Source organism: Eretmochelys imbricata, chromosome 2 (genome assembly GCF_965152235.1).
Source record: "Eretmochelys imbricata isolate rEreImb1 chromosome 2, rEreImb1.hap1, whole genome shotgun sequence".
NCBI classification, from domain to species: domain Eukaryota; kingdom Metazoa; phylum Chordata; order Testudines; family Cheloniidae; genus Eretmochelys; species Eretmochelys imbricata.
Window position 1 is genome coordinate 40,778,569 of NC_135573.1, and position 24,288 is coordinate 40,802,856.

Here is a 24,288-nt window from a genome sequence, read left to right on the forward strand (position 1 = left end):
TCAGCCCGCGACAACCACGCCGAACCCGCCGCCGCCGTCGTGAGGACCGCGCAAGCGCATAAGAGCCCTTCAGAAAAGACTACATCCCCCAGCAAGCTCCGCGGGAGGAGGAACTGTCCCCCTCCGGAGACGCATGCGCGGTTCGGTGCCGTACCCCCACGTGGGATTGGGGGTGGAACCCTTATTCTTCGGTAAAAGAGCGAGGCTGTCCCAGCGGGTCCGCAGGGAGCGAAGTGCGGAGCTTCGCGGCGAGTGGCAAGGGGCAGCCATGGCCACCCTGATAAAGCGAATAATCAGCACTTCGAGGGCACCGGCTGTAATGGGCCCCTACAGGTAACGTGCCAGGCTCGTGCGCTCATCTAGCGGGACTCTGCCTCGTAGAGCGATGGCCTGGGTGCTGCAAAGAGAACCACACGGCTAGCCCCGTGACTGCGCTGGGGCGCCAAGTCCATGATCCGCATGGAGCCCGTTTTGGGAGTGGGGCCTGTAGACGAGACAAGGCAGAACGTAGCGGGAGGCCAAAAAAGGGAACAACTTGGAGGAACTTTAAATTTGAGCTGGCAGCTCGTGTGGGCATCGCAGAAGAAGCGAGACTAGGATGGACTTGAAGGAAAAGATGGTTGAGGCTTAGTGAACTGGGATAAAGTGAAAAGAAAAGGAGGACTTGTGGTACCTTAGAGACTAACCAATTTATTTGAGCATCAGCTTTCGTGAACTACAGTAGCTCACGAAAGCTTATGCTCAAATAAATTGGTTAGTCTCTAAGGTGCCACAAGTCCTCCTTTTCTTTTTGCGAATACAGACTAACACGGCTGTTACTCTGAAACCTGGGATAAAGTGAGAATCCCACACGTTGGGAGTTGTGGGGACAGACACGGAGAGGGGGAAATTACAGCGTCTGTGTATTGCAGATATTTTGCAATGAGGAAGTGTCCATAATATTCTTGAAAATTTTAAATGAAGAATTGTCATAGATGTTAGTTGTGTCTGTGGCTGGGTAATGGTGGGTTTGTCAGCCTGCATTATGAAATACTGTTTAAGTTTTCAATCTCTTTTTATTGCAGTGACTAGAAACATTATTATTGGGCAACTCTGTTTCAGTAAATCTTTTTGCGTTTACATAATGTTTTGCAATTGGCTTTGAAGTCTTTAATTGTGTGCTGTCCGAAATAACTGGGTGTTGTACCAGCAGCCCTATGTTCAGTGGCAATCAAAATATGCTGAATTTGCAGAGAATGGAACATAGAGGGCAATGTCTCTAAAGTTAGCCCATCAGCAGATTTCAGCAATACAGCCAGAGAGCAGGTGTGCAGATTTTTAACCTCGCAACTGTAACCAATTTGTAGCTGATTTGTCAAGCAATGGCCAACTGTGACTAAAAATGTGGATTTAATTGACTGTTTTAGATTTTTTTTCATTACTTACATTACTGTTGAATATTAAAGGCACTTCTTTTTAAAGCTCCTAGTCACCAACATTAGAAAACCCATGCACTCTTTAAATAAAGAAAAATAATCCAGGGAGTTCCTAAAAGTCTTCCATGGTCTATGTATTTTTGGAATGACCTATTGAATGCTGAATTCCATGTTGAAGTCCTGTGGCTTTAAATAATCAAAACACTTGATGTGTCCAGTAAAAATTAAAAAGATATCAGCTGTCTTAGTCTAATTTTTGTAAATCTTTAGCTTGGCATTTTATTTGTATCACTAATATCTATGGGATATTTGATCAGAATAGTTATATTTTAGTAACTGCATATTTTATTATAGCTTTTTATTTCTTACCTCATTTTGAATAGGAGGGAGGGAAACAAATTCCAGTTCAGACAATTACAATCCACCAGTCTCAATTCACCTTGATTGATCAATCCTTCAGCCTTCATATAGATTGTGCAGATCACAACACATCTTCCATTCTTCTCTTATCCTGGCCTTCCTTCTCCACGTGTGGCCATGTCTTTTCATGATGAAATCTGCCCATCTCTTTGGAGGTCGGCTGTGGTGCTAGTACCAGTTGGCGACAGCTGCAGTCCATTGTCAGTGAGCCTCACTATATGCCTGGCCCATCACATTTTACTGTACCTGCTTTAAACAACAATGTCCTGCACTCCGCTCTGCTGGTTGATCACTTCATTGGGGACTCGGTCGTGGATTGAAATCCCCAGAATTCTTCTTTCCATTGCCCTCTCCATGATAGACAGTTGCTGCTCCTCTGTCTTCATCAGCATCCAGGTTTCGCTGCCGTACAACATTGCCAGCAGTACTGTTGAGCTGAAGAAGTTGGTGCATATTGCCTTGTTGATTTTTTTTCTTCTTCTTGGAGGATATCCTTGATAGAATTAAATGCGTGCCAACCAGCTTTCTTTCTTTGTGAGAGTTCACCTTCCTGATCATGGCGCATGTTAATTTCTTGGTCCAAATAGACGAATTGTTCAACTTCTTCATTTGTTCTCCCTGGTCTGTTATTTGGGCTTTTGGCAAGGCATCAGACCACATAAATTTAGTTTTGGAGTGGTTCATTTTCAGTCTGACTTGGCTGCTTTTTGTGTTGCATTCTTGCCACATTGTCTGTAGTTTGATAGTATATTCAGCAATCAACATGATACTGTTCGCGAATCTGAGGTGTTTAACTGGTCTCTGTTGATTTCCACCCTTCCAATTCATCTTCCTTTATTACCATTTCGAGGCAGGCTGTGAAGAGTTTCAGTGAAACAGGGTCTCCTTGTTTCACACCTTTTTTTTAACTGGGATGTCAAACAGTTAAATCGTAGTGCAGTCAGAATTTGCTTCCTTTAGTAGTTTGATGTAGTTTGTGTCGATGCTCTGCTCTGCAAGAGCTTTCAACCCTGCATTGATCTCTATGCTGTCAAACGCTTTTTCATAATTGACGAAGGCAAAGCATAAAGGAAATTTGTATTCCCTTGAGCATTCCAGTATTTGGTTTATAGTGGAAAATATGGTCCATTGTGCTGAAATTCCTTTGAAAACTTACCTGCTCTCTCGGCTGCTGCTTGCCCAGACTCTCTGTGAGTCGGTTTGTTGTTTTGGTGAAGAACTTGTGAGAGGAGGCATATTGGACGTTAGTTCTTTAGAACTTCACAATCCCCCTTCTTGTACAGCAAAATGGTGTTGGCCTCCTTACAGCTAGACAGTATCGTCTGTGTTTCCAAGTAATGGCTAAACCTCTGAGCAAGGGTTTCTCAGAGGTCTTGGCCTCCAGGTCTTTTCGGTTGTCAGTCTGTCTCTTCCTGGGGCTTTTTCCTTCCTTCATTTGGTAAACTGCATGTCGAACTTCGCTGATGAGGACTGAGAGTCTAAACTACCCCTTTATTTTCAAAGGGATAAAGTATTCTTCATTTCCTGCCCTAAACTTTTCTGTACAGTGTTTGTGCACTATTAAAAAGCTCCTGTGTTTCACTTCAGTGACTGGTGAGGTGATCTCTATAATAACACTTATAGATCTCAAAACTTCTTAGAAAGGAAAGCATTATCTCCATTTTACAAATGGAAAAACTGAGACAGAGACATAACTTGCCCAAGGTCACAGTGCTAATAGTGGCAGAGAAGAAAATAGAATCCTGGTCTCTTGAGTCATAATTTAACATTATACCCGCTGGTCCAAGCTGCCAGTAACGTATCTCTTACCTAAATCTCGGTGGTGTTGAGACATAACAATGTTTGTAAAAGCGCTTAGGATGGAAAGCAACACTTTCATTATTACGCGCAAGACTTTCAAAAGTGAGTAGGGGGGTTGTTGACAGTAGAAATATATCTTTTAGAAGCTTGAAAGTGACATTCTCTTTGTTACCAAGTTAACTTTTCTCTTTTCAGTAAACACTGACTCTGCCTTTTCTACTACTAAAAATAACTGGTCCTATGATTCTTACACGGTACTTTACTTCCCAAAGAGGTGGTATAGTCTGTTGCCACCTTCCCAGACTGAGTTTTCTACCTCCATAAAATGTTATAAATTAATGGGGGGAAAGGTGAAATATTTCTTCAAGAGGTTTGCTCAAAATAGTTCTGAGTGGTTGGATGGAAACGAGATTTTTCTGGATGAGCTGTAAATATATGTATGACTTACAATTGCAGTCAAGCGGTGCTGATAGACCGGACCATGTATATCGCAGGACAGCTAGGCATGGATCCTTCTAGTGGCCAGCTTGTGCCTGGAGGGGCAAAAGAAGAAGCTAATCAGGTAAGGAGTTTATCCAAAGCCCCCTAGCAATAAACTTAATATTTGAGTGTCTTACTATTTGGCCTGTGTTTAGGCCCTGGAGCTATTCACAGAGAACAGAGGCCCAAACGTGGAGGCTGGAGTATTGAAGACCATCCCACACAGCAATCCAGGAAGCTGGGGGAGGGCTAAAGTAGGGGACAATGCCTCCTCTCTATCGTTGCTTTCTCCCACCCAAATAATGGGAGGGTGGGTAGGAAAATAGTGAGAAATCCTTATTTCCAGCAGGGGTGGAAATGGTGCTTTAAATTTAATTGGACAATTACTGACCGTTCGCAGTGCTGTAGCCCGAAGAAGAGCTCTGTGAAGCTCAAAAGCTTGTCCCTTCCACCAGCAGAAGTTGGTCCAGTAAAAGATATTACCTCACCTACCTTGTTACTCGTTCATTAGATACTTATAACAAAGATTGAGCTTCCAAGCAGACCCCAGGGAGGGGATCTAAGTTAGAATCCTAGTGGCTGGGAAGGGCCAGCTGGCCTACTTGTCAGGGCATTGTCTCTGGACATTGCTGTTGTGCAGTGGGGAGCCCCTCATCTTACATATGTGCCTTTTCCTGAGTTAAATCAAGGAATAAAAATGGAAGCCCTGCTGGAAGTGCAGTCGCTGTGGAAGATGATTCGTAACCTACCTTCCTTTTCACTTGTCTAATGAAAAGGTTGGCTACCATCTGAGGTTGTCTGTTAAAGTTACAGCTTCTCTACATACCAGCACCACAAGATGTAGCTATGAAAGTTTACTCCAATGTCGGTACCTCAAGGCTCTGTTTTTCTTCTCAATAGGCTCTAAAAAATATAGGGGAAATCCTGAAAGCTGCAGACTGCGACTACTGCAATGGTGAGTGCCTACATAAGAATAGTAGAGATGTCCAAGTATTTTATTTAGAGAAGAAAACAAAGTGACCTTTTTTAAGGGAATCTTTTTTTGTTGAATACATAATTGGTGCTTATAGCTGTGTGATACAAAAGAAAATATGATCCTAGACCCAAGGATTTTAAATTGAAAAAGACAAGCCCGTACACCTGGGAAACCCAGGGAAAGATTTTTTTTTATTTTAGGGGTGTGTACACTCAGCTGTCCTTGCCCCAAATTTCTGACTAGTGATGCTACTGTTTTCAGCCCCATCTGCAGGAACACTAGTGTAGAGAGGGCTCCAGATGGCGGCTGGCACTTTAAGCATGCTGTCCTCTAACCCAACTCAGAGCAGGTCTACAGGAACTGGGGTGAGATTCAGAAAGGTATTTAGGTGCCTATTTCCCATAGGCTTCAAGCTGCCTAAACACTTTTTTGTGAATCCGACCCCTGGGGCTTAAAATGCTGTCAACACTAGTGCACTAACCGTGGAGCTGAGCCAGCATTAGCAATGGGAAAGGGGGGAGATCAAAAGGGTAACAAAAAATCATAGTGTAGACAAAGCCTTGAAAAGGCAATGGCTGGAGGTACGGTAACACATTTGTGCTTCGTGGAAGAAATGAGCTTTGCAAAGGAATTTAAGGCTGTGATTTTCAAATCTGCTTTAGGGACACACAGTTCCCATTAATTTCCCTTACATGGCATTGAAAATCTCAGCCTGAAAGCATGAAGTGAGTCTAAACGTGTGTGCCCCTTTGAAAATTCCTGATATTGCACTTAATTAGGAAAAAATCTTATGAAAGCAGTAGTACATGCTGAGTTTCAGGGCACTTCACTGTTTCTAAAACGTCATGATACAGTGTAATAAGTTGGGGTGAGTGGATCTAACTTCATTTTTATGTTGACAATAGATGTCAGTGTTCAGAGTAGGTGAGGTTTATCACTTGAGGTAAAATGAAGTATATGAACTGAATATTAAAGAAATGCACTGGGATTTGCATGCTGCATACAACCCAGCGCTCCATAATATCTGCATTTGTGTAACTCTAGTTGTAAAGACTACTGTGTTGATGGCTGACATGAAGGACTTCAGTGATATTAATGAAATCTACAAGCAGTGTAAGTGGATGTTTTGTTTCCATTTTAGCAGTATCTTGTACAGTTTTATTGCTCACTAAGAGAAAAACTTAATGACAATCTGTTTTGACGTTATTTAAGGTATGGGTTGAAACTGGATAGTCAAAACAAAAAGGAAAGTCACTTATGCATGAACTATGCTTATTTCTAACTTTAATAGGAATATTAGTCATTCAAAAAAAGATGTCTGTTTCCCCGTGACTCAGATGTTCAGATTATTCCTGCTAGCTAAATCTCTGCCTTTCTCACTTTAATGTGCTTTTAATAATCCATATGTGAAAAGGACTATGGATAGGATTCAAATTCCATCCCTATGTTACACAAATCATAGTGCCAGGTGACAGTGTCAGTCATACTGTAGATCCACAAAACTTGGTGTATTAGAAGGGCAGCTTCAGCATTTAACTGACTCTTCTATATTACTTCATCCTTCATTGAGACAGATCTCCCAATTTACATGTCTTCCATGCTTTGAAGAGCCCCCCAGAGGGATTTGGCTTTACCAAAAGTGGGTGAAATTGGAACTGTATATTTACTTTCATATGACAGCCAAAACAGATGGATCAGAATGGAAACTTTCACTCTGGAACCCACTCACATATGTAGTTGATAGGGTGTCTGGTTTTACAGTTCTCTCAGATAAACTGGTAATCCAGAAACAAAATTTAGCACTCACTAACATTGTGGAATTCTAACACTCTGTGCATAATTGTTTTTATAGACTCAACAAGATTTAAAAAAAAATAGCCCTCACATAACACTTTAGACTTTAGCTAATTCTTCTTACAACACCACTCTGAGATGGGCAAATACAATATTGTCTGTGATATAAACTTGTAAAGAGGGGCTCCCTCAGAACAGAATGCTCAGTTCAATGTGGCTGAATAATGAGTATGAAAATTAATTTGGGATGTTCTTGGCTTTCTCTGTCTCAACAACTTAGAATCCATATGAGAGATTGTGTATCCAAAAGGAGGAGATGGGGACCATATATCTTGTACCAAATGAGAACTAGCAATGTTTGAGCATAGCCTAATGGTTTACCAGAGCCCCAAATGGTATGCCTCTTAAACACTGCAAAGCCTAGTAAAAATCAGGTCCTTTGTATTGCTGGACTTGCGGGGCCAAATATGAGCAGACTTTTTACAATTCTACATGCATATCATTGTATTTTCCCTAATATTATGCTGCTGTTGGCAGCCTTCAAATGATTAACTTGTCAGGTTGTCTGGGATTGTGTGTTTATCTGTTGCTATCTTGAAACAATCTGTTGAATTCTTTGGTGTGATGCTGGTTGTTTAGTACAAGTATTACAGATGAAACAGGAACATGGGATCCTGAGTACTTATCTATATAATCCAAATATATGTTGACTCAGTTTTTTAAATCCATGGCAGCTTCTGGCCTCAAGTAACTGTTTTTCTTTCATGGTAGATGTGGTTTCTGAATCTGAAGTAGTCTCTCTTTTGTATGTCAAAATAAAATTCCATGGGCATATGTACAGGATGCAGAATAGTTAAATATCTAGTTGCTCATTACCAGGCTCCCATGTAGCTGTAATTCATTAACACATTTGGTGTTCGCTTTTTCATTGTGACTTCTTAACCTGATTCAGTAATAAGATCTTGTTATCAGCTGCTGATCTTAGAATTAAAACTTACCAGTAAAAGCTGTCTACAACAGCTGAATTTGCATAGTATTATACCTTACTCAGATCTCTTACTCTGTTAGCTAGGTATCCTCAAAGTAGGAGCCTAATCATGACATTCAGTTAAACTGCATGGAGTGCAGGTTAGGGCATACTGTATAAAGGTGGCTGAAAACTTCCCTTTGCTCTCCATTGATCCTTGTGCTGCTCTCTGCAGGACTGGCTCCTATGCTGGGTGAGTTTGTGTGTAATGCAAGGTATCCTTGCAATGCCCCTCCTCCTTTGCTCAGGGCCCCTTTTCCTTGCTCATCTGGATGTAAGAGCCCCCACATCAACTATGTCTCCGGAAGATCACCCGTACACTGTGGTGACCTTTCCTGGGGCAATTAAGCTGGTGTTTAGGGCTATGCTTTGCCAGTGGTATAAACAGTGGCTGCATCGTACCAGAGAAGCTGATCTATATGTTTCTTCTTGATCATGGGGGAAAAAAGTAAATTACTGAGATTATATAACAGGCCAAAAAATCCAGCAATTTTTGTCTCATAGCTGTTAAACTGTAAACATTCTACTGTGTATATGTATCTCTATAGATAATTCTGAACTGTATCTTGTAGGGCAAAGTTAAAACTATTCATTCATTTATTTATCTTTTAAACTGTAGTTTTCAGGAGTAACTTCCCAGCCAGAGCAGCCTACCAGGTTGTTGCTTTGCCAAATGTGAGTGTCAATTGTTCTTCTATAAATATCTATTCTCTCTCTAACTTCTTGCAGCTGGAGGATTTTCATTCCTAGCTAACTTCTCTGAATAGTTTGCTTTTAATGGAGGATTTTTTTATATATAGTTAAAATATGTAATCTCCCTGACTCTCCCCCTGTCTGTAACATTAAAGGGGAGGAAACATCACTCCAGGAATAAGGGATTATTATATGTAGAATGATTAAAAGAAAGCTTTCAGTTTTCATTAACATTGCTGAAGAAATTACTAATAGGAAAAAAAAAAAAAACCTTGGAAAACTACAAGGTTTAATTCTACAAATCTTGATTCATTTTTTTTGTAATGGGTACTATGCTCAATTTAAAAATGTAGGTCTCTCTAAATTCCTATTCTGCTTCAATGTTTTCCCCACAGAATGCACGAGTTGAGATTGAAGCTGTAGCCATCCAGGGACCAATCCAAGAGGCATCAGCATGACTATAAATACAGTACTCTAATACACTACTAATTGTGTCTGAGGCTTAGGCCCTGTTCCTGCAATTGGCTGCCTGTGGGCTCACCCCCTTGGAAGCTCCATGGAAATGCACCTTTGCACAGTCAGTTGCAGGATCTTACATTCTCTAAAACCCCCATCATGTAATGAACTCTGTGCAGGCAGATCCCTGTGCCCATGTGTAGCCCCATTGTCATCAATGGGGCTCTGCGCTGGTTTCAGGGTTTGTCTATACTCATTGCAGGATTGGGGCCTTAGTCTGTAGTGGTGGCTGGGTATTGTCACCTTCCTAAAAGGTTGTTTCAGGTAAGGTTATCCAATAATGAACAAACTCTCAAAATATATGGAAACAGGGAATTGCATTGGTGGTAACATGATAGCATATGCTGTAACCTTTAGAAATCCTGCTAGCACTCTAGATATAAATCATAGACCTGGGTTTTTAATAAATCACTTAATATTTTTATAAATGAGCTGGAGTTCATGCATTTCTAACTATAGAAAACCTGATTCGCTGCAGCACAGAAGTGAAAATACATATTTGGGGATTTGCTGTATGAGCTTTGAACACCTGAAGTGTTTGATTAGATCAAGGGTCTCAAACTCAAATGAGGACAAGTACATTGGCCGGAGGGCTGCATCAGTAGACTCCCCCATTGCCCCTCCCCATCTCTTCCCAGCCCCCATTCCAACCTCTTCCCTGAAATTCCCACCCCAACTCTGCCCCCTCCCTGCCCCCAGGGGGTGCAGGAGGGGTGTGGGGTGTGGCAGGGGGTCCAGGTGCAGGAGGGGTGCGGCAGGGGGCTCAGGGCAGGGGGTCTGGGTGCAGGAGGGGTGTGGCAGGGGGTGGGCTCCAGCCCGGCACACACCAGGACAGGGCAGGCTCCCTGCCCTGACCCTGCGCTGCTCCAGGAAGCGGCTGGAACCTGGGGGAGGGGGGCACAGGGGTCTGCGTTTTGCCCTGGCTGTGCCTCCAGGCACTGACCCCCCCCCAGCTCCCATTGGCCACAGTTCCCTGTTCCCAGCCAATGGGAGCTTAGGGGGAGGTACCTGGAGGCACAGCCAGGGCAACACACAGACCCCTGTGCCCCCCTTCCCCAGGTCCTGGCCACTTCCCGGAGCAGCACAGGGGCGGGGCGGGGCGGGGCAGGGCAGGCAGGCGGGGAGCCTGTCCTTGCCCCTAGTGCACACCAGGCTGGACCGGGCCAGAGCTGCTGTAGGTAAACACTATGGGGGCCACGGGGAGCTGGTGGGCTGCAGAAAATAGCCTCACAGGCTGCATGTTTGAGACCCCTGGATTAGATCCTGGACCTATATCTCTAGATCTGATTTATCTTTGCTTTTGTTGAGTCACTTCTAACACACACGACTTCACGGAAGTGTGAGTAACTCATGTAAATCAGTTGAAAATTAATGTTTTATTTGAATGTTTAATGAAAATTAATGTTTTGTTTAGCACAGCATCAAGTACCTGATGGCCTACAAATATAACTTTGAATTACCTTGTTCATTTTAATTAAAGATAATTAGACACATTCTAGCTTTGGGGAAAATATGTACTATCTAATGGGAATAAACCATAATTGCATGTATTAAATATGGTAGTCTCTCATTTTTGGGAATAAACGTGCTTTTTTCATTTAAAAATAAATGCTTATGTTTCTTGGTATGACAACATGATGTCCTGGGAGGTGTGCTGCCTGCCTCCAATTGTTATGGAAAGGTTGCTGAAGCACATCTGTCCCTCTGACTACTACCCCATGCTGATCATCCACCTGGGCCCTAATGATATTGCCTGGTCTCACTCCAAGCAGATCAGCAGCGACTTCAGGGCTCTGAGAGCTAGGGTGAAGAAGTCAGGGGCACAGGTTCTGTTCTCCTCCATCTCCAAACTGAAGTTAAGTGTACAGGCAGGGACATATGCATCCTGGAGATGAATGCATGACTGCACACATGGTGTTAGTAGGAAGGCTTTTGCTTCATTGACCATGGAATGCTGTTTGAGAAGACAGTCTGCTGAGAAACGATATGGTCCACCTGACCAGGCAGAGGAAGAACATCTTCATGTACTGACTTGCCGACCTAGTGGGGGGGTATAAACTAGGTTGAAAGGGGGCAGGTAACAACAGCCCACAGGTAAGCATAAAAAAAACTACTTTAACATGTCTATAGGTTGGGAGGGATATGGAAAATTATAATAGGGTCATTGGCGCAACAAGAGGGAAATGTGGGGGAGGGGGGTCTGCACAACATCTAAGGTGTGTCTACACAAACGCAAGGAGTATGGGGAATAAATAGGAAGAACTGGCTGGATTAGTACAGAGTTACATTTTATTAAAGTTAATGTTAAAAATGATATAGTACACAGGTTAAGAAAAGAGTGTTTGTACATCTGGGTATAGTGCTTAGATTATCCACAATACAAAGTTTGTTTTTAAAAGTCATAAGATATATATAGTACATACTCAGCAATAACCCCAATTAAGGTGAATAAATTTAATACAGTTTAGCTATTAGAATCTGAATACAGGGGTACATCTCTCATGAAAAGTTATACAGAGCATTGGTTGTAGAAAGCAAATATAGGAATGAGTGTAGATTGTCCCTCAGTAATTGAGCATTTAGGGTAGATTGTCCATTTGGACAATACAATCCATGAGAAAAGTATTTCAGTTACTTTTATGACTTAATTGACAACAGAGAGAGAAATCTCATGAGTGGACTATTGGTATGAAAGGGTAGAGCTTGTTCAAGGGGAAAAAGGGAGGTACTGACTCCATGGGTGCTCCAGGGCTGGAGCACTCCTAGAAAAAATTAATGGGTGCTTAACACCTACTGGCAGCCAGCTCTCCTCTCCCAATGCCTCCCATCCACCAGCAGCCCTGTGATCAACACTCCCCCTCCCTCACAGCACCTCATACCTGCCATGACCAGCTGTTCTGCAGCATGCTGGAGGCAGGGGAAGGAGTGGGGATGGTGTGGCAACAGGTGGAGTGGGAGCTTGGGAAAAGGGGTGCAGGCAGGGTGGAAGCTAGGAGGAAGGGGTTGGGGTGGAATAGGGAGTTGAGCAGCCCCAGGCCTGGAGGAAGCTGGTGCCTGTGTGTTGTATTATACATCAAGAATATGTACACGTATTCAGAGATCCAGAAAGAGGTGAGTGGCAGACCAGTTTAAAGTTGCTGGGTAAAGAGGAAATAAAAGGGAGGTGGGGGGGAAATGGGATTGGTTGAGAGTGGTCATGGTAGGGTCTACTATAGACCACCAACTCTGGAAGAGGATGAGGCATTTCTAGAACATAAATATCCAAAAACACAAGACCTGGTACTAATGGGGGATTTTAACTACCCAGGTATCTGTTGGAAAAGCAATATGGCAAAACAACATTTCCCATAAGTTCTTGGAATGTACTAGGAACAATTTTGTTTCAAAAAGTGGAGAAAGTAGCCAAGGGGACAGCCATTTTGGACTGGATTCTGACCACTAGGAAAAATTGGTTGTAACTCTGAAAGCAGAAGATACTTTAGGTGAAAGTCACCATGAAATGATTTCATGATTCTAAGGAAAGAGTGAGAGCAGCAGAATAAGGACAGTAGACTCCAAAAAAGCAGACTTTAACAAATGCAGAGAACAGGTAAGTAAGGGTTCATGGGCAAAAGAAATCTAACAACTAAAGGAGTCCAAGAGAGCTGGCAGTTTCTCAAGGAGACAGTTTTCAGCTGTGCCTTTAATAATCTCAACGCAAATGAAAGGTAGGAAGAATAGTAAGAGGCCAGTATGGCTCTGGCAACAGCTCTTTAATGACCTGAACATCAGAATGAATCCCACAAGAAGTGGAAATAGACAACTTCCTAAGAGCATGAAAAACAGCACAAGTATGTAAGAAATCAGAAAGGCTTAGGCACAAAGTGAGTTACACCTAGCAAGGGATATAAAACACAGGAAGACTAGGGTCTATAAATACATTAAGAGCAAGAGAAAGATGAAAGAAAGCATAGTCCTCAACTTAATGGGAAGGAGAACTAACAATTGATTACATCAGGAAGGCTGAGGAGTTTAATGCTTGTTTTCTACCATCTTCACTAAAAGGGTTAATGGTGACTAGGTACTCAATACAATTAATATTAAACAACAAGGGGGGAGGAATGCAAGCCAAAAGAGGGAAAGAACCGGCAAAAGTATAAGTCAGATGTATTTAAGACAGCAGGACCTGATGAAACTTACCCTGTGGTATTTAAGGAACTAGTTAAAGCAATCTCAGAACCATTAGCAATTATCTTCAAGAACTCATTGAGAACAGGTGAGGTCCCAACAAAGAGTATTTATCTTTAAAGGGGGAACCAGGGGACCCAGGGAATTACAGACCAGTCAGCATAACTTCAATAAATGGAAAGATACTGGAACAAACAATACTATATCCCAGTGGTTCTCAAACAGAGGGTACATCAACTCATTCGGATGTTTGCCTAGTTTTACAACAGGCTACATAAAAACCACTAGTGAAGTCAGTCCAATCTAAAATTTCATACAGAATATGACTTGTTTATACTCCTCTATATACTATACACTGAAATGTAAGTACAATATTAATATTCCAATTGATTTATTTCATAATTATATGGTAATCCAATCCCAATCACTAGAGGTTTTAAAGAACAGGTTGGACAAACACCTGTCAGGGTTGGTCTAGGTTTACTTAGTCCTGCCTCAGTTCAGAGAGCTGGACTTAATGACCTCTTGAGTTCCCTTCCACCAGTCCTACATTTCTATGAGTCTACGAACATAAAGGCTTTCCAAAGGACAACTGAAAGGAATATGATAGTCCTGAGAAAATGGTAGGTGTAATCAATCTTGTGTAAACAAATGTTTGTCCCATACAATGCTTTGATGGCTATAGGCTCAGATTGAGAAAAAGCTTCCATTCTATCCCATAATGGGTGAAGATGAAAATAATCCTGTATGACAGCAGAGACAACAGGTTCCATGCCTATTTTACTATTATGGCATTACAGCTGTTGAAAGTGCTTTCAACTAAGATCAGCTCTTTAGGAGTGGTGGATTTTTTTTTAAACACCTTTAAATATCCTATTCAGACTGTAACTAGATACTGTCATTAATCCAGTTATGCTGTATCTCTGCACTTTATATCAGTAAAACAAATCATATTGGACTATTGCTTAAAATGTAACCTAGTGTTTGGCTACATTTGTGGTTCACTATGAAAAATGTGCAAGAGACAAAATAACCAAACTTAGCCAATTTTATTGCCTAAAGACAAAAGAGTACAGTACAAAAAGGAGACATACATACTCCTCCTTTCGGGAAGGAATTCTTATCTCATAGCATGTTCACCTTTCACAGTAGGTGTGCTTCCAAGCAACACCTCCAAAACTAGCTATGTTTATAGCAGACCTGTGTACAAGTTAAAAGCACTCTATACATCATCCAAGGCTAAAGTTCACTACTCTGCTTTTTGCCTTGTTTTCTTGGTGTGTCCATGGTGTGTCCCTTAGCTCTTATTTTTGAACACAGCATTCCAAACCAGTTGGACAGTCAAGGCACTACCTACCTTGTGCCAAGGTAGAACACCCATATATTTTGCTGCTGCAGTGAGGTACCTCCAGGTTGCATATAAATACATATAAATATATAAGGTTTAAATGCAAGATGTAGCTGCATGAAAGAATATGCACTTAGAGGCCAGTGATGATGCATGTCAAATCCTTTGTAAGAAATGTGTTAAGTATTTTTATGTATTTGGTGAATTACCATTTTTACAGGAAGTCTGGGAGAAAAAATCCAAATGTTGAAAATAACTTTTTTTTTTAACCCTCAAAAGAGGTTCTAGCTTTGCAGAGCATATTACAAATTTGGGCTCTGACTTTGTATCTCTATAGTAAGAGAAAACTAATTTAAAATAAAGATTTTGATTTACTATTAAAGTAGTTCTTCAAAAAAAGTCAGTCCTGAATGTGTTTAAACATTTTATTTTTAAAATTAAATTACAATATACTTAACATTACCTCATTTTATTTTTAAAGAAGGCAAAAAGAGCATGAACACTTCTATTATGTTTTAATCCAAACTTCTTCAATATGAAAAATGGGTATCATACGCATATGTCATTTTTAGGCATTAATCCAGCAAAGTACATAAACACAGGAGTAGTCATATTGATTTCAATGGGATTATTATTAATGTGCTTAAAGTTGAGCACTTACAGAAGGGCTTTGCTGGTATGGATGCCATAACATGCATAATATTAACAATTCAGTTTGAGATATGCAGTTATTACACATCATTTACCACTTTAACACTAGGTACATTTTTTTTTTTTTAAAGTGCTTAAATGTGATAGATCTGTAGGCTTGGGAGGATTCCATTTTTATTGGTGAATGTCAGTAAAGGTCAATTTCACTGTATACACAGAAACTGAAGGGAAAATATTTCCATCAATGATAATGAACATTTACAGATAGGGCAAAGTAAGAAAAAATGGTACTGGGAACTTCTTAAGAGTTTGATTTTAGGATATTTCCTGTGATGTTGACAATTTGTGTTTTAACAATTATAAAGCTTTAACTTTTTGAATCTCAACATCTACTGTCATTAAATAATTGTCTGAATTTCCTGCAACTGTGAAAATTTAAAAAATAAAAATATAAATGTCAAAATTATATTTAAAAAAAATTAAATTCTGCCAAGCCTACTTATCTAATAAATTAATTTGAAGGTAAAACAAATTTTAAGTAAATTTCTGCTACAATGTGTTCTTTAATATTTCCCCCAAATAGTTAACTTCCCTACAGATTGAACAAAGCAGAAATAAAAATCCGTACACATCATCTAACTTTAATAAAACTACCATCCTTGTCAAAATTACCAACTAATCCTCAACTGAGAGCACCTATATGCTTAGAGCAGTGGTTCTCAAACTGTGGGTTGAGACCCCAAAGTGGATCATTACCCTGTTTTAATGGGGTCGCCAGGGCTGGCGTAGACTTGCTGGGACCTGGGGCTGAAGCCTGAGCGCCACGGCCTGAGGCCCAAGCCTTAGGGCTTCAGCCCTGGGTGGCAGGGCTCAGGTTACAGGCCCCCTGCCTGGGGCTGAAGCCTTCAGGCTTTGGCTTTGCACCCGCTGCCCGGGGTGGTGGGGTTTGGGCTTTGGTCCCTTCACCCAGGCCAGTGGGCTCGGGCAGGCTCAGGCTTCAGTCCCCCGCTCCTGGGGTCGTGTAGTAATTTTTGTTGTCAGAAGTGGGTTGCGGTGCAATGAAGTTTGAGAACCCCTGGTTCAGAGCACCTCACCCTTCTTGATATCAACAGCAACTACCGTATTTATTTGAAAAGACATTATATGAAATATCTGAATCTGGCTAAGCAAACTGCAAAATAGTTGGGTAAGCAGGGGACATTGTCACTGTGTTCCTAACATGGTATGTGCACGCACGCACACAGTGGATAAGGTCCAAACTTAACAATAAAGGACACCCCGGAAGAGGCTAAATGAACAATCTTCCTACCAGATCTTGCTCATGAACATGGCTATTCCTAAGGTTATCCTTGGTGACCTGTCCCTGACTCTCATTCCCTCTGGCATGAAATGATACACAAACCCTTGGTTGGAGCTAGTAGGATCCATTAGATCCGTCTGCCAGCGTGAGTCAATTTTATGCCAATTCCTAGGACCTGACACTAGCTCTTTCTACAAATGTTTCTGAAAATGGCTTTTCAGACTGAATAGACAAAAAAATCTCCTTTAAGGTACACAGGCATTACGCTGTAGGTAGGCCTTGTTAACATACCACACCTGCAAATATGAATGTTAACCTTTAACATGGTGCAATTCCTATTTGATACAAGAACCAATTTCTGTCCTCAGCAACCCCCTTGATTTCACTGTGATTGCAGAGGCATATGTCAGGACATAATTTGGCCCTCTGGGTCTTAGTCGTGCAAAGATGCTTGTAAGGTAACAGAGTATACGTTGGTATCGTACAGAATATTGCATTACTAACACTGGAATGTTAGCGATTGTTTAATTCTGGAGGTAGCGATAGAGTAATTTAGACAGTAAAAATAGTTTTTGTGACAGTTTATTGTTTTCCACATCCAGTCAGAAAAGCTCTTCTGCTTTTAGGATGGCTGGGATGAAGTAATATCGATGCTAGCTGTACTCATGAGGTACACAAGGAAGTGCCTGTCTTTGAGGAAGGCAAGTATTGCTGAGAAAGTGGCAGGCTCAGAATCCTTTTTCTTCCAATTAAAAATTGCTAAATGATTTCAAAAAAGTTGTGTGGTGTGACGTACATGGATGTTTTCACTTGTTTCTTTGAAGCGGCCATTGAGATGCATTTTGTGCCATGGTAATGAGATTGTTTGTGCAGTCTCTAGGTTACCTTAATTAGTTATAAAGTTACATTTAAAAAACTAACGCAGCTCCACTGCTGCTGCTATTACTGCTGGTCTTGCTGATTGGAACGCCTACTGTTAACTACGATTAGTATATTTAAACCCTTTTAAATGTTTAATAATTCTGTGCCAGTATTGGAACTGGATATCAGAAAAAAGTAACGAGGGCCGTTGCTTTGATTTGATTTTAGTCCAACATTAGAGAACGAAGAGAAAGGCCCCAGCAATATCCAACCACAGAAATTTTACAGGGGGGGAAAAAAAAAAACCCACATCCTAGGAATTTTAGCTGTATTTTGTAAAAGCTGCACCATTTTTAAAACAGCAGCATATTCAGCAGAAAATGGAACTGATTACATTTGTTTCATCTACTGAATTGCAAAGAACATAGAACCCCATAAAATAACTGTGACTCGATACAACATGTAGGCTGCAAATAAGGATAATGGGTTCTTCCAACCTAAAATTGGTGTTGTTTCCTATCTTAAAACAGAGTAAATTTCAATAGTCTGAACAGGACGTTAAGAAATAGAAGACTAAGAAATAACACAGTAAACATGACCAATATTAGCTGAAGTGAGAAATTAAAAGGCAATGGATATAAATCTAAATATTAGCACAAACCAAAGCCAACTGGAGTCAGATGTGCACATATAATGCAGACTTTGTCTCTAAGTATTTTAGAAATTGTGTTTATCTTTATCACTTATGTGAAGACCTCCTAAATGGAGCCAATAAGTGCTCACCCATTCTGAAAAACTTCACCTTTCTTTCCTGACTGCAGTCCTCTGACCTCTTATGCCAAAGAGTTTTGCAAACACAATCCCAGCGATAATCAGTAGTGCCTTTCTTCCTGTTCAGTATCAGGACAGATTTATCCTCTATCACAGTGTTTCTCAAACTTGGGACGCCACTCGTTCAGGGAAAGCCCCTGGCAGGCCGGGCCAATTTGTTTACCTGCCACGTCCGCAGGTTCGGTCGATCACAGCTCCCACTGGCCGCGGTTCGCCGCTGCAGGCCAATGGGGGCTGCAGGAAGCGGCGGCTGGTACGTCCCTCGGCCCAAGTTTGGGAAACAGTGCTCTATCACATCCATGAAGTCAGCTGTTTCAAGGCTTGTTTCCACAGGAAGTTTATGTTGAAAGGCTTCATTATTCAGCTTCTGGAGAACTATTTAGCATGTTGTAAACCAAGTAAGAATCCACACAGTATACTTTTTCTTTTTCTTTTTTTTTTTTTTTTTTTTTTTTTTTAAGGTAACACTATCGGGAAAATGTGGCTAGAATGCACATACTTTGAGAGCAAGGAGTTTCCTCAGTTTATATTTTAGAAACTATACAGTGTCTAAATGTAATTTTATTAATAATTTGTATCCGTCTGAGTTTTAGCAATTGCTAAGTTCCTTTTGCGCTTCCATAGGTGTGCTTTCTTCCGCTGCAATAGTTACCAAGTGTATGTTCTACTGCTATCCTATCAGTAACCCCTTTTTTTTTTTTAAAGTCACCAAAAGACATTAGTCATCAGAGGGTGTCACATCCTATGTATTCTTTATCTTCTTGAAAAACTGATTGTTGCATCTAGCCATGTCCTGTTAAATGGGTGCTTTCAGGTCCTATTCCTGTATATATCTATGAACTTGAGCAACTTGATAAACATGAGTAGTCCATGCACTCATTGAAACTACTCACCTGTGTCAGGTTTGAGATCAGGACTGGACCTATGCTTCTGATCTCAACCTAGCACTAACATTGAAAAAATATGCAGTACTATATCTTTTGCATCCTGTATAATGTTAGTTGATACCAATTATAACAGTGTCCCTCAGATTGATTTTAAGTTACTCATTTTAACCTGTAAAACTCTTAAATGAAAATCGAGCAGTTATACTGTTTTATATGACAATTCCTTCCACTCTATTAGCAGTGGATAGAAGGCACTCTATGGCAGATAGGTAAAAAGTTCATACATTTCAATTACTTGTTGAAGTCTTGGCAACTTGACTTCAGGAAAAATACTTAATTTTTTGCTGGTGCCCCTTGTTAATGCTTGTAGTGAAGTCCATAAAAGCTTTTTTAAAATCCTGATATTCCCACCCAAAAGCCATTAGATTAAAGAACGTTCATTTGAACAGCTGATAGGACCAAGAAGAGGAAGTCCAAATAGACCTGACTCTCATTCCTCGTTATTCGTTGCCTCTGAAATAGATATATAAAAAAAAAAAGTTACCTTGTGATGCACTGAATATTAAGATATGTATTAAAGGGAGACTCTCAACTTGAGAACCCCTTTAAATAATACGTTCTGAATAGTTTGCCCCTCTGTTAGTATATTTGGAAGGATCTTTTGGGAGGGCCTGAGAAAACCACTATCCATCCTCAGCAATCCCCACTTCCTCCATCCCCCCTCCTCTTTGCACATGTACCTACTCCATACGTTTTTATGGAAATATGCTTAAAGCTGTGAATATGATGTAACTGAAATATGCTTTATGCAAAAGGTCTCTTGTAAGGTATCATTACAAAGCTTATAATCTACTGAATATATTCCTCCTATTTGTATGTATCATTCTTGTATCTGAAGCTAGAAATATGAAATATAACTCTGAGGTCCTATTGTAATCAGGCAAAGTGTGGGCCATTAATGGTGGTTTGGAAGCTTGATGGCTCCCATTGACTAGGACAATTGGTTGTAAACGATCTGTTTACTTGCAAACCTTCCTGGGTGCGTGCAGGCCAGCCCTGGAAGAATGGAGGCTGGGGTCTCACAGGACATGTGAACGTGTCACCTAATACTCATGTCAGAATCCAGACTCCAGCGAGAAACTGCTGAATTGGAATTCATTTGCAAATTGGATACTATTAATTTAGGCTTAAATAGAGACTGGGAGTGGCTAAGTCATTATGCAAGGTAGCCTATTTCCTCTTGTTTTTTCCTACCCCCCCCCTCCCCCCAGATGTTCTGGTTTAACTTGGATTTAAACTTGGAGAGTGGTCAGTTTGGACGAGCTATTACCAGCAGGAGAGTGAGTCTGTGTGTGTATGGGGGTGGTTTTTGGAGGGGGGTGAGGGAGTGAGAGAACCTGGATTTGTGCAGGAAATGGCCTAACTTCATTATCATGCACATTGTGTAAAGAGTTGTCACTTTGGATGGGCTATCACCAGCAGGAGAGTGAATTTGTGTGGGGGGGTGGAGGGTGAGAAAACCTGGATTTGTGCTGGAAATGGCCTAACCTGACGATTACTTTAGATAAGCTATTACCAGCAGGACAGTGGGGTGGGAGGAGGTATTGTTTCATATTCTCTGTGTATATATAAAGTCTGCTGCAGTTTCCACGGTATACATCTGATGAAGTGAGCTGTAGCTCACGAAAGCTCATGCTCAAATAAATTGGTTAGTCTCTAAGGTGCCACAAGTACTCCTTTTCTTTTTGCGAATACAGACTAACACGGCTGTTACTCTGAAACCTGTCACCCAATACTGGAATCCATCTTAAACCTGGTATTTTTCCCATTTAGAAGGAGAGATGGGGACCCAGAGAGACAAAAGATTCCTGCCTTGTGCGAAAGATATAAAAGGGAGTGGAACAGAACAAAGGTTGTGGCCAATCATGAGAACACCCCTGCTTTCCACCTAAGATGTCTGCTGGAACTAACAAGCACTGTACCAGGGGAAAGGATTAGGCCAAGACTAGGAAGGAGTCTAGTCTGTGAACCATCTCTGAGGGTAAGATTTTACCTGTAATCAGTTTCTTAATGTATTAGGCTTAGACTTGTGTGTTTTTGCTTTATTTTGCTTAGTAACTTACTTTGTTCTGTGTGTTACTACTTGAATCCACTTAAATCCTACTTTTTATACTTAATAAAACTACTTTTGTTTATTAATTAACCCAGAGTAAGTGATTAATACCTGGGGGAGCAAACAGCTGCCATATCTCTCTATCAGTGTTATAGAGGGCGGACAATTTATAAGTTTACCCTGTATAAACTTTATACAGAGTAAAACTGATTTATTTGGGGTTTGGATCCCATAGGAACTGGGTGTCTGGGTGCTGGAGATAGGTGACCTGCTGAGTAGTTTTTGGTTAAAAACTTTGGGGCGTGGACCAGACCTGGGCTGTGTTGCAGCAGGCTAGCGTGTCTGGCTCAACAAGGCATGGTTCTGGAGTCCCAAGCTGGCAGGGAAAATGGGCTCAGAGGTAATTCCAGCATGTCAGGTGACAGTCCCAAGGGGGTCTCTGTGACCGAACCCGTCACACCTACATTCTCAATTTTAGTTGCACTGCTGCTGTTACTAGCAAATACCCTCCTGCAAAGATTGGGAAAGACCATGTATGTGAAAGGTGCTTTCAGATCACTGCATGAGACAGACCATGCAGACCACCATAAACAAACCAATGACACTGGTTAAACACAAATGAGCAGCTCGAGGGAGAGTCGGTGTAGGTATGCTGTTGTGTACCACACCAACCACAATCTGAGTTTGCTATTTTAGATCTCAAAAAAAAAAATTATCCCTATCTTTCTAAAAAACAATTTATTTTTAAAGACATTATAACTATTCATGAAGTTGCTGTCACATATTGGGACTTCATGTTGCTAATGCCTTTGAGACAATGGGATTGGTCATGTACACTGGTGGCTACTCAGGCCAGAGAACTGAAGGCAATTATTAAAAATTAGCAGAGGAACATAGGAATTCACATACTGCATCAGACTCAATGGTCATCTAGTCCAGTATCCTGTCTCTGACATTAGACATTTATATGGCTATAATAAGCCAATCTCTTTTTGAATCTTGCCAAATTCTTGGCCTCAGTGACTTCCTGTGGCAGTGAATTCCACAGTTTAATTACACATTGTATGACAAAGTATTTCCTTTTAGCAGTTTTGAATTTCCCACCTTTTAATTTCATGGAATATTCCCTTGCTTTTGTGTTATGAGACAGGGATAACAGATGTTCTCACTCAAACTTTTCTAGACCATTCATTATTTTATAAACTTTCACCATGTCCCCTCTTATTTGTATCCTAAGCTAACAACCCCTAACTCTTCATACGAGATTTTTCAATGCCCCTGATCATTCCTGTCACCCTTCTCTGAATCCCCTCAGTTCTGCAATATGCTTGTTGAAATGAGGTGACCAGTGCCACACACAGTATTCCAGAGAATGCCACGCCATGCACTGATTCATATAACAGCATTATATTCTTTGTACCATTCACCATCACATTCCTTATGCATCCTAACATATTGTTTGCTTTTTTGACCGCAGCTGCACATTGAGCAGAGGTCTTCGTTGAACTGTCTCCAATGACAATGAGGCTTTGAAAAAGCTAAGAAATGCTATGCTGAAACGAACAGCATGAATGTCAACTTCTGGCCACTTTGTCCAAAAACTTATCCTTAGAGGTGAAATATTTGAAGTAGAAAACATTTCTGGATCTTTAGAGGCAAAGCTGTCATTGACCACAGATGCCATATTCACCAGACTACAGCAGTCACCACTCATATGGTTTCAATGCTTTGGTTTTACACAGTAGCCTAGCTATTAAAAAAAATGAATTGGCATGTTATGGCATTGTACAAACTGACAATGTACTAGATCACATTACACAGGTGTGAAGAGGAAGGGAATGCCCTATGCTGGAAGTTGCCTCCATAATAGCACTTATATATCAAATCTGCAACAAATGGCAATGTTTATGCACATTTACCAAACTTCTTAACCACTACGCTACGCGCCTTTCAGGATTTATCGCTCTTGGTGTAAAGCTCTTTTCATTATCCTGTAACACTGCAATGTACAAGATGAGTTTGTCACAGTAAACTTAACTGAAATAAATCCATGCACATAAATGCTTAAAGCATGATCCAGAACTTGCTGCAGATGTGAGTGACATCTTATTCAGCCCCCAGAGGCTACTCTCTATTGTTTTGAAGGGGGACCAGTAAACACCACATTCCTGGACATTATCACAATAAGTGCTCAACAATACCAGCAGGCAGCAATACGGGAGGACTGGATCAGTGCTATTCTGCATGATCAGATCTAGATTTTAAACCACACTGACATTAACCAGTTTATTATTTAAGGTGCTAGAATTTTCATGTGAATTTAAAATTAAATTATTACATGGTCTCAGTTCTATATAGTGGCAGTCAGACAAGGTAAAACCAGGAGAATAAAAAGGAGAAGCCCTGGCAAAATAGTCCAAACCAGGACATGCAGAATGAGAAAAAAACCTCTGGAAAAATCACAGTAGCAACAATATTACATTTTTAATTTAATTGAGAGAACGAGACCATAGCTCAAATTGAGGCAATCCCGTTTTCTTATCAAAACATCCAGATTTAAGATCTTAAACTGCATTCTGAGAAGTAAACAGAATTGTTTTCCTCCTCTGTGCCTGGAGGACCAAGTGACTTCAGCTTTATGGGAAAGATTAGGCCATGCTAATATTTGTACTTGGAAACGGAAGAAGCTAGGAACCTTGAAAATATAGGTTTTCTGCTCAGAGACAGGATGATCCAGTGGTTAGGGTGCTAACCTAGGAAGCAGGAGATCTGAGTCCAATTTCCTACTGCACTACCTAGTATGTGACCTTGGACAAGTCACTTAGTCTCTCTACTTCAGTTCCTCATCTGTAAAATAGAGATAATGGTATTTCCCTGCCTCACGGGGGTATTGCAAAGAGAGTGTGAGATGTTCAGGTAATACAGTACCAGGGGCATATAAGTACCTTAGATTGATATTGCTTGTACACAAGAGGAAGCTACACTCCCAAACTATCCAATACGCGTTCT

General features: G+C 41.0%; 2 protein-coding genes across 4 annotated transcripts in view; one reads left to right on the forward strand and one right to left on the reverse strand.

Moving 5' to 3' along the window:
• Positions 1 to 4: 4 nt before the first annotated feature.
• On the forward strand, positions 5 to 23,348 carry RIDA (reactive intermediate imine deaminase A). 3 transcript variants are annotated; one of them, XM_077809955.1, is made up of 6 exons: positions 5 to 333; positions 4,092 to 4,197; positions 5,016 to 5,070; positions 6,136 to 6,204; positions 8,532 to 8,587; positions 9,001 to 10,134. In XM_077809955.1, exons 1-6 carry the CDS (start codon positions 134 to 136, stop codon positions 9,061 to 9,063), a joined length of 549 nt encoding a protein of 182 aa, XP_077666081.1. In that variant the 5' UTR covers positions 5 to 133; the 3' UTR covers positions 9,064 to 10,134. The 3 variants fall into 3 exon arrangements, 2 of the variants coding, with proteins under 2 accessions (XP_077666081.1, XP_077666082.1); XR_013345081.1 differs by lacking the exons at positions 6,136 to 6,204; positions 8,532 to 8,587; positions 9,001 to 10,134 and adding exons at positions 21,000 to 21,207; positions 22,757 to 23,348; XM_077809956.1 differs by lacking the exons at positions 6,136 to 6,204; positions 8,532 to 8,587; positions 9,001 to 10,134 and adding an exon at positions 21,000 to 21,334.
• ERICH5 (glutamate rich 5) overlaps positions 14,319 to 24,288 on the reverse strand; it is a 28,121-nt gene continuing 18,151 nt past the window's right edge. The window contains exon 4 of the mRNA XM_077809954.1: positions 14,319 to 19,679. Coding sequence (XP_077666080.1) covers positions 19,657 to 19,679 — 23 coding nt within the window. The 3' untranslated portion in view covers positions 14,319 to 19,656. The remainder of the gene's footprint in view (positions 19,680 to 24,288) is intronic.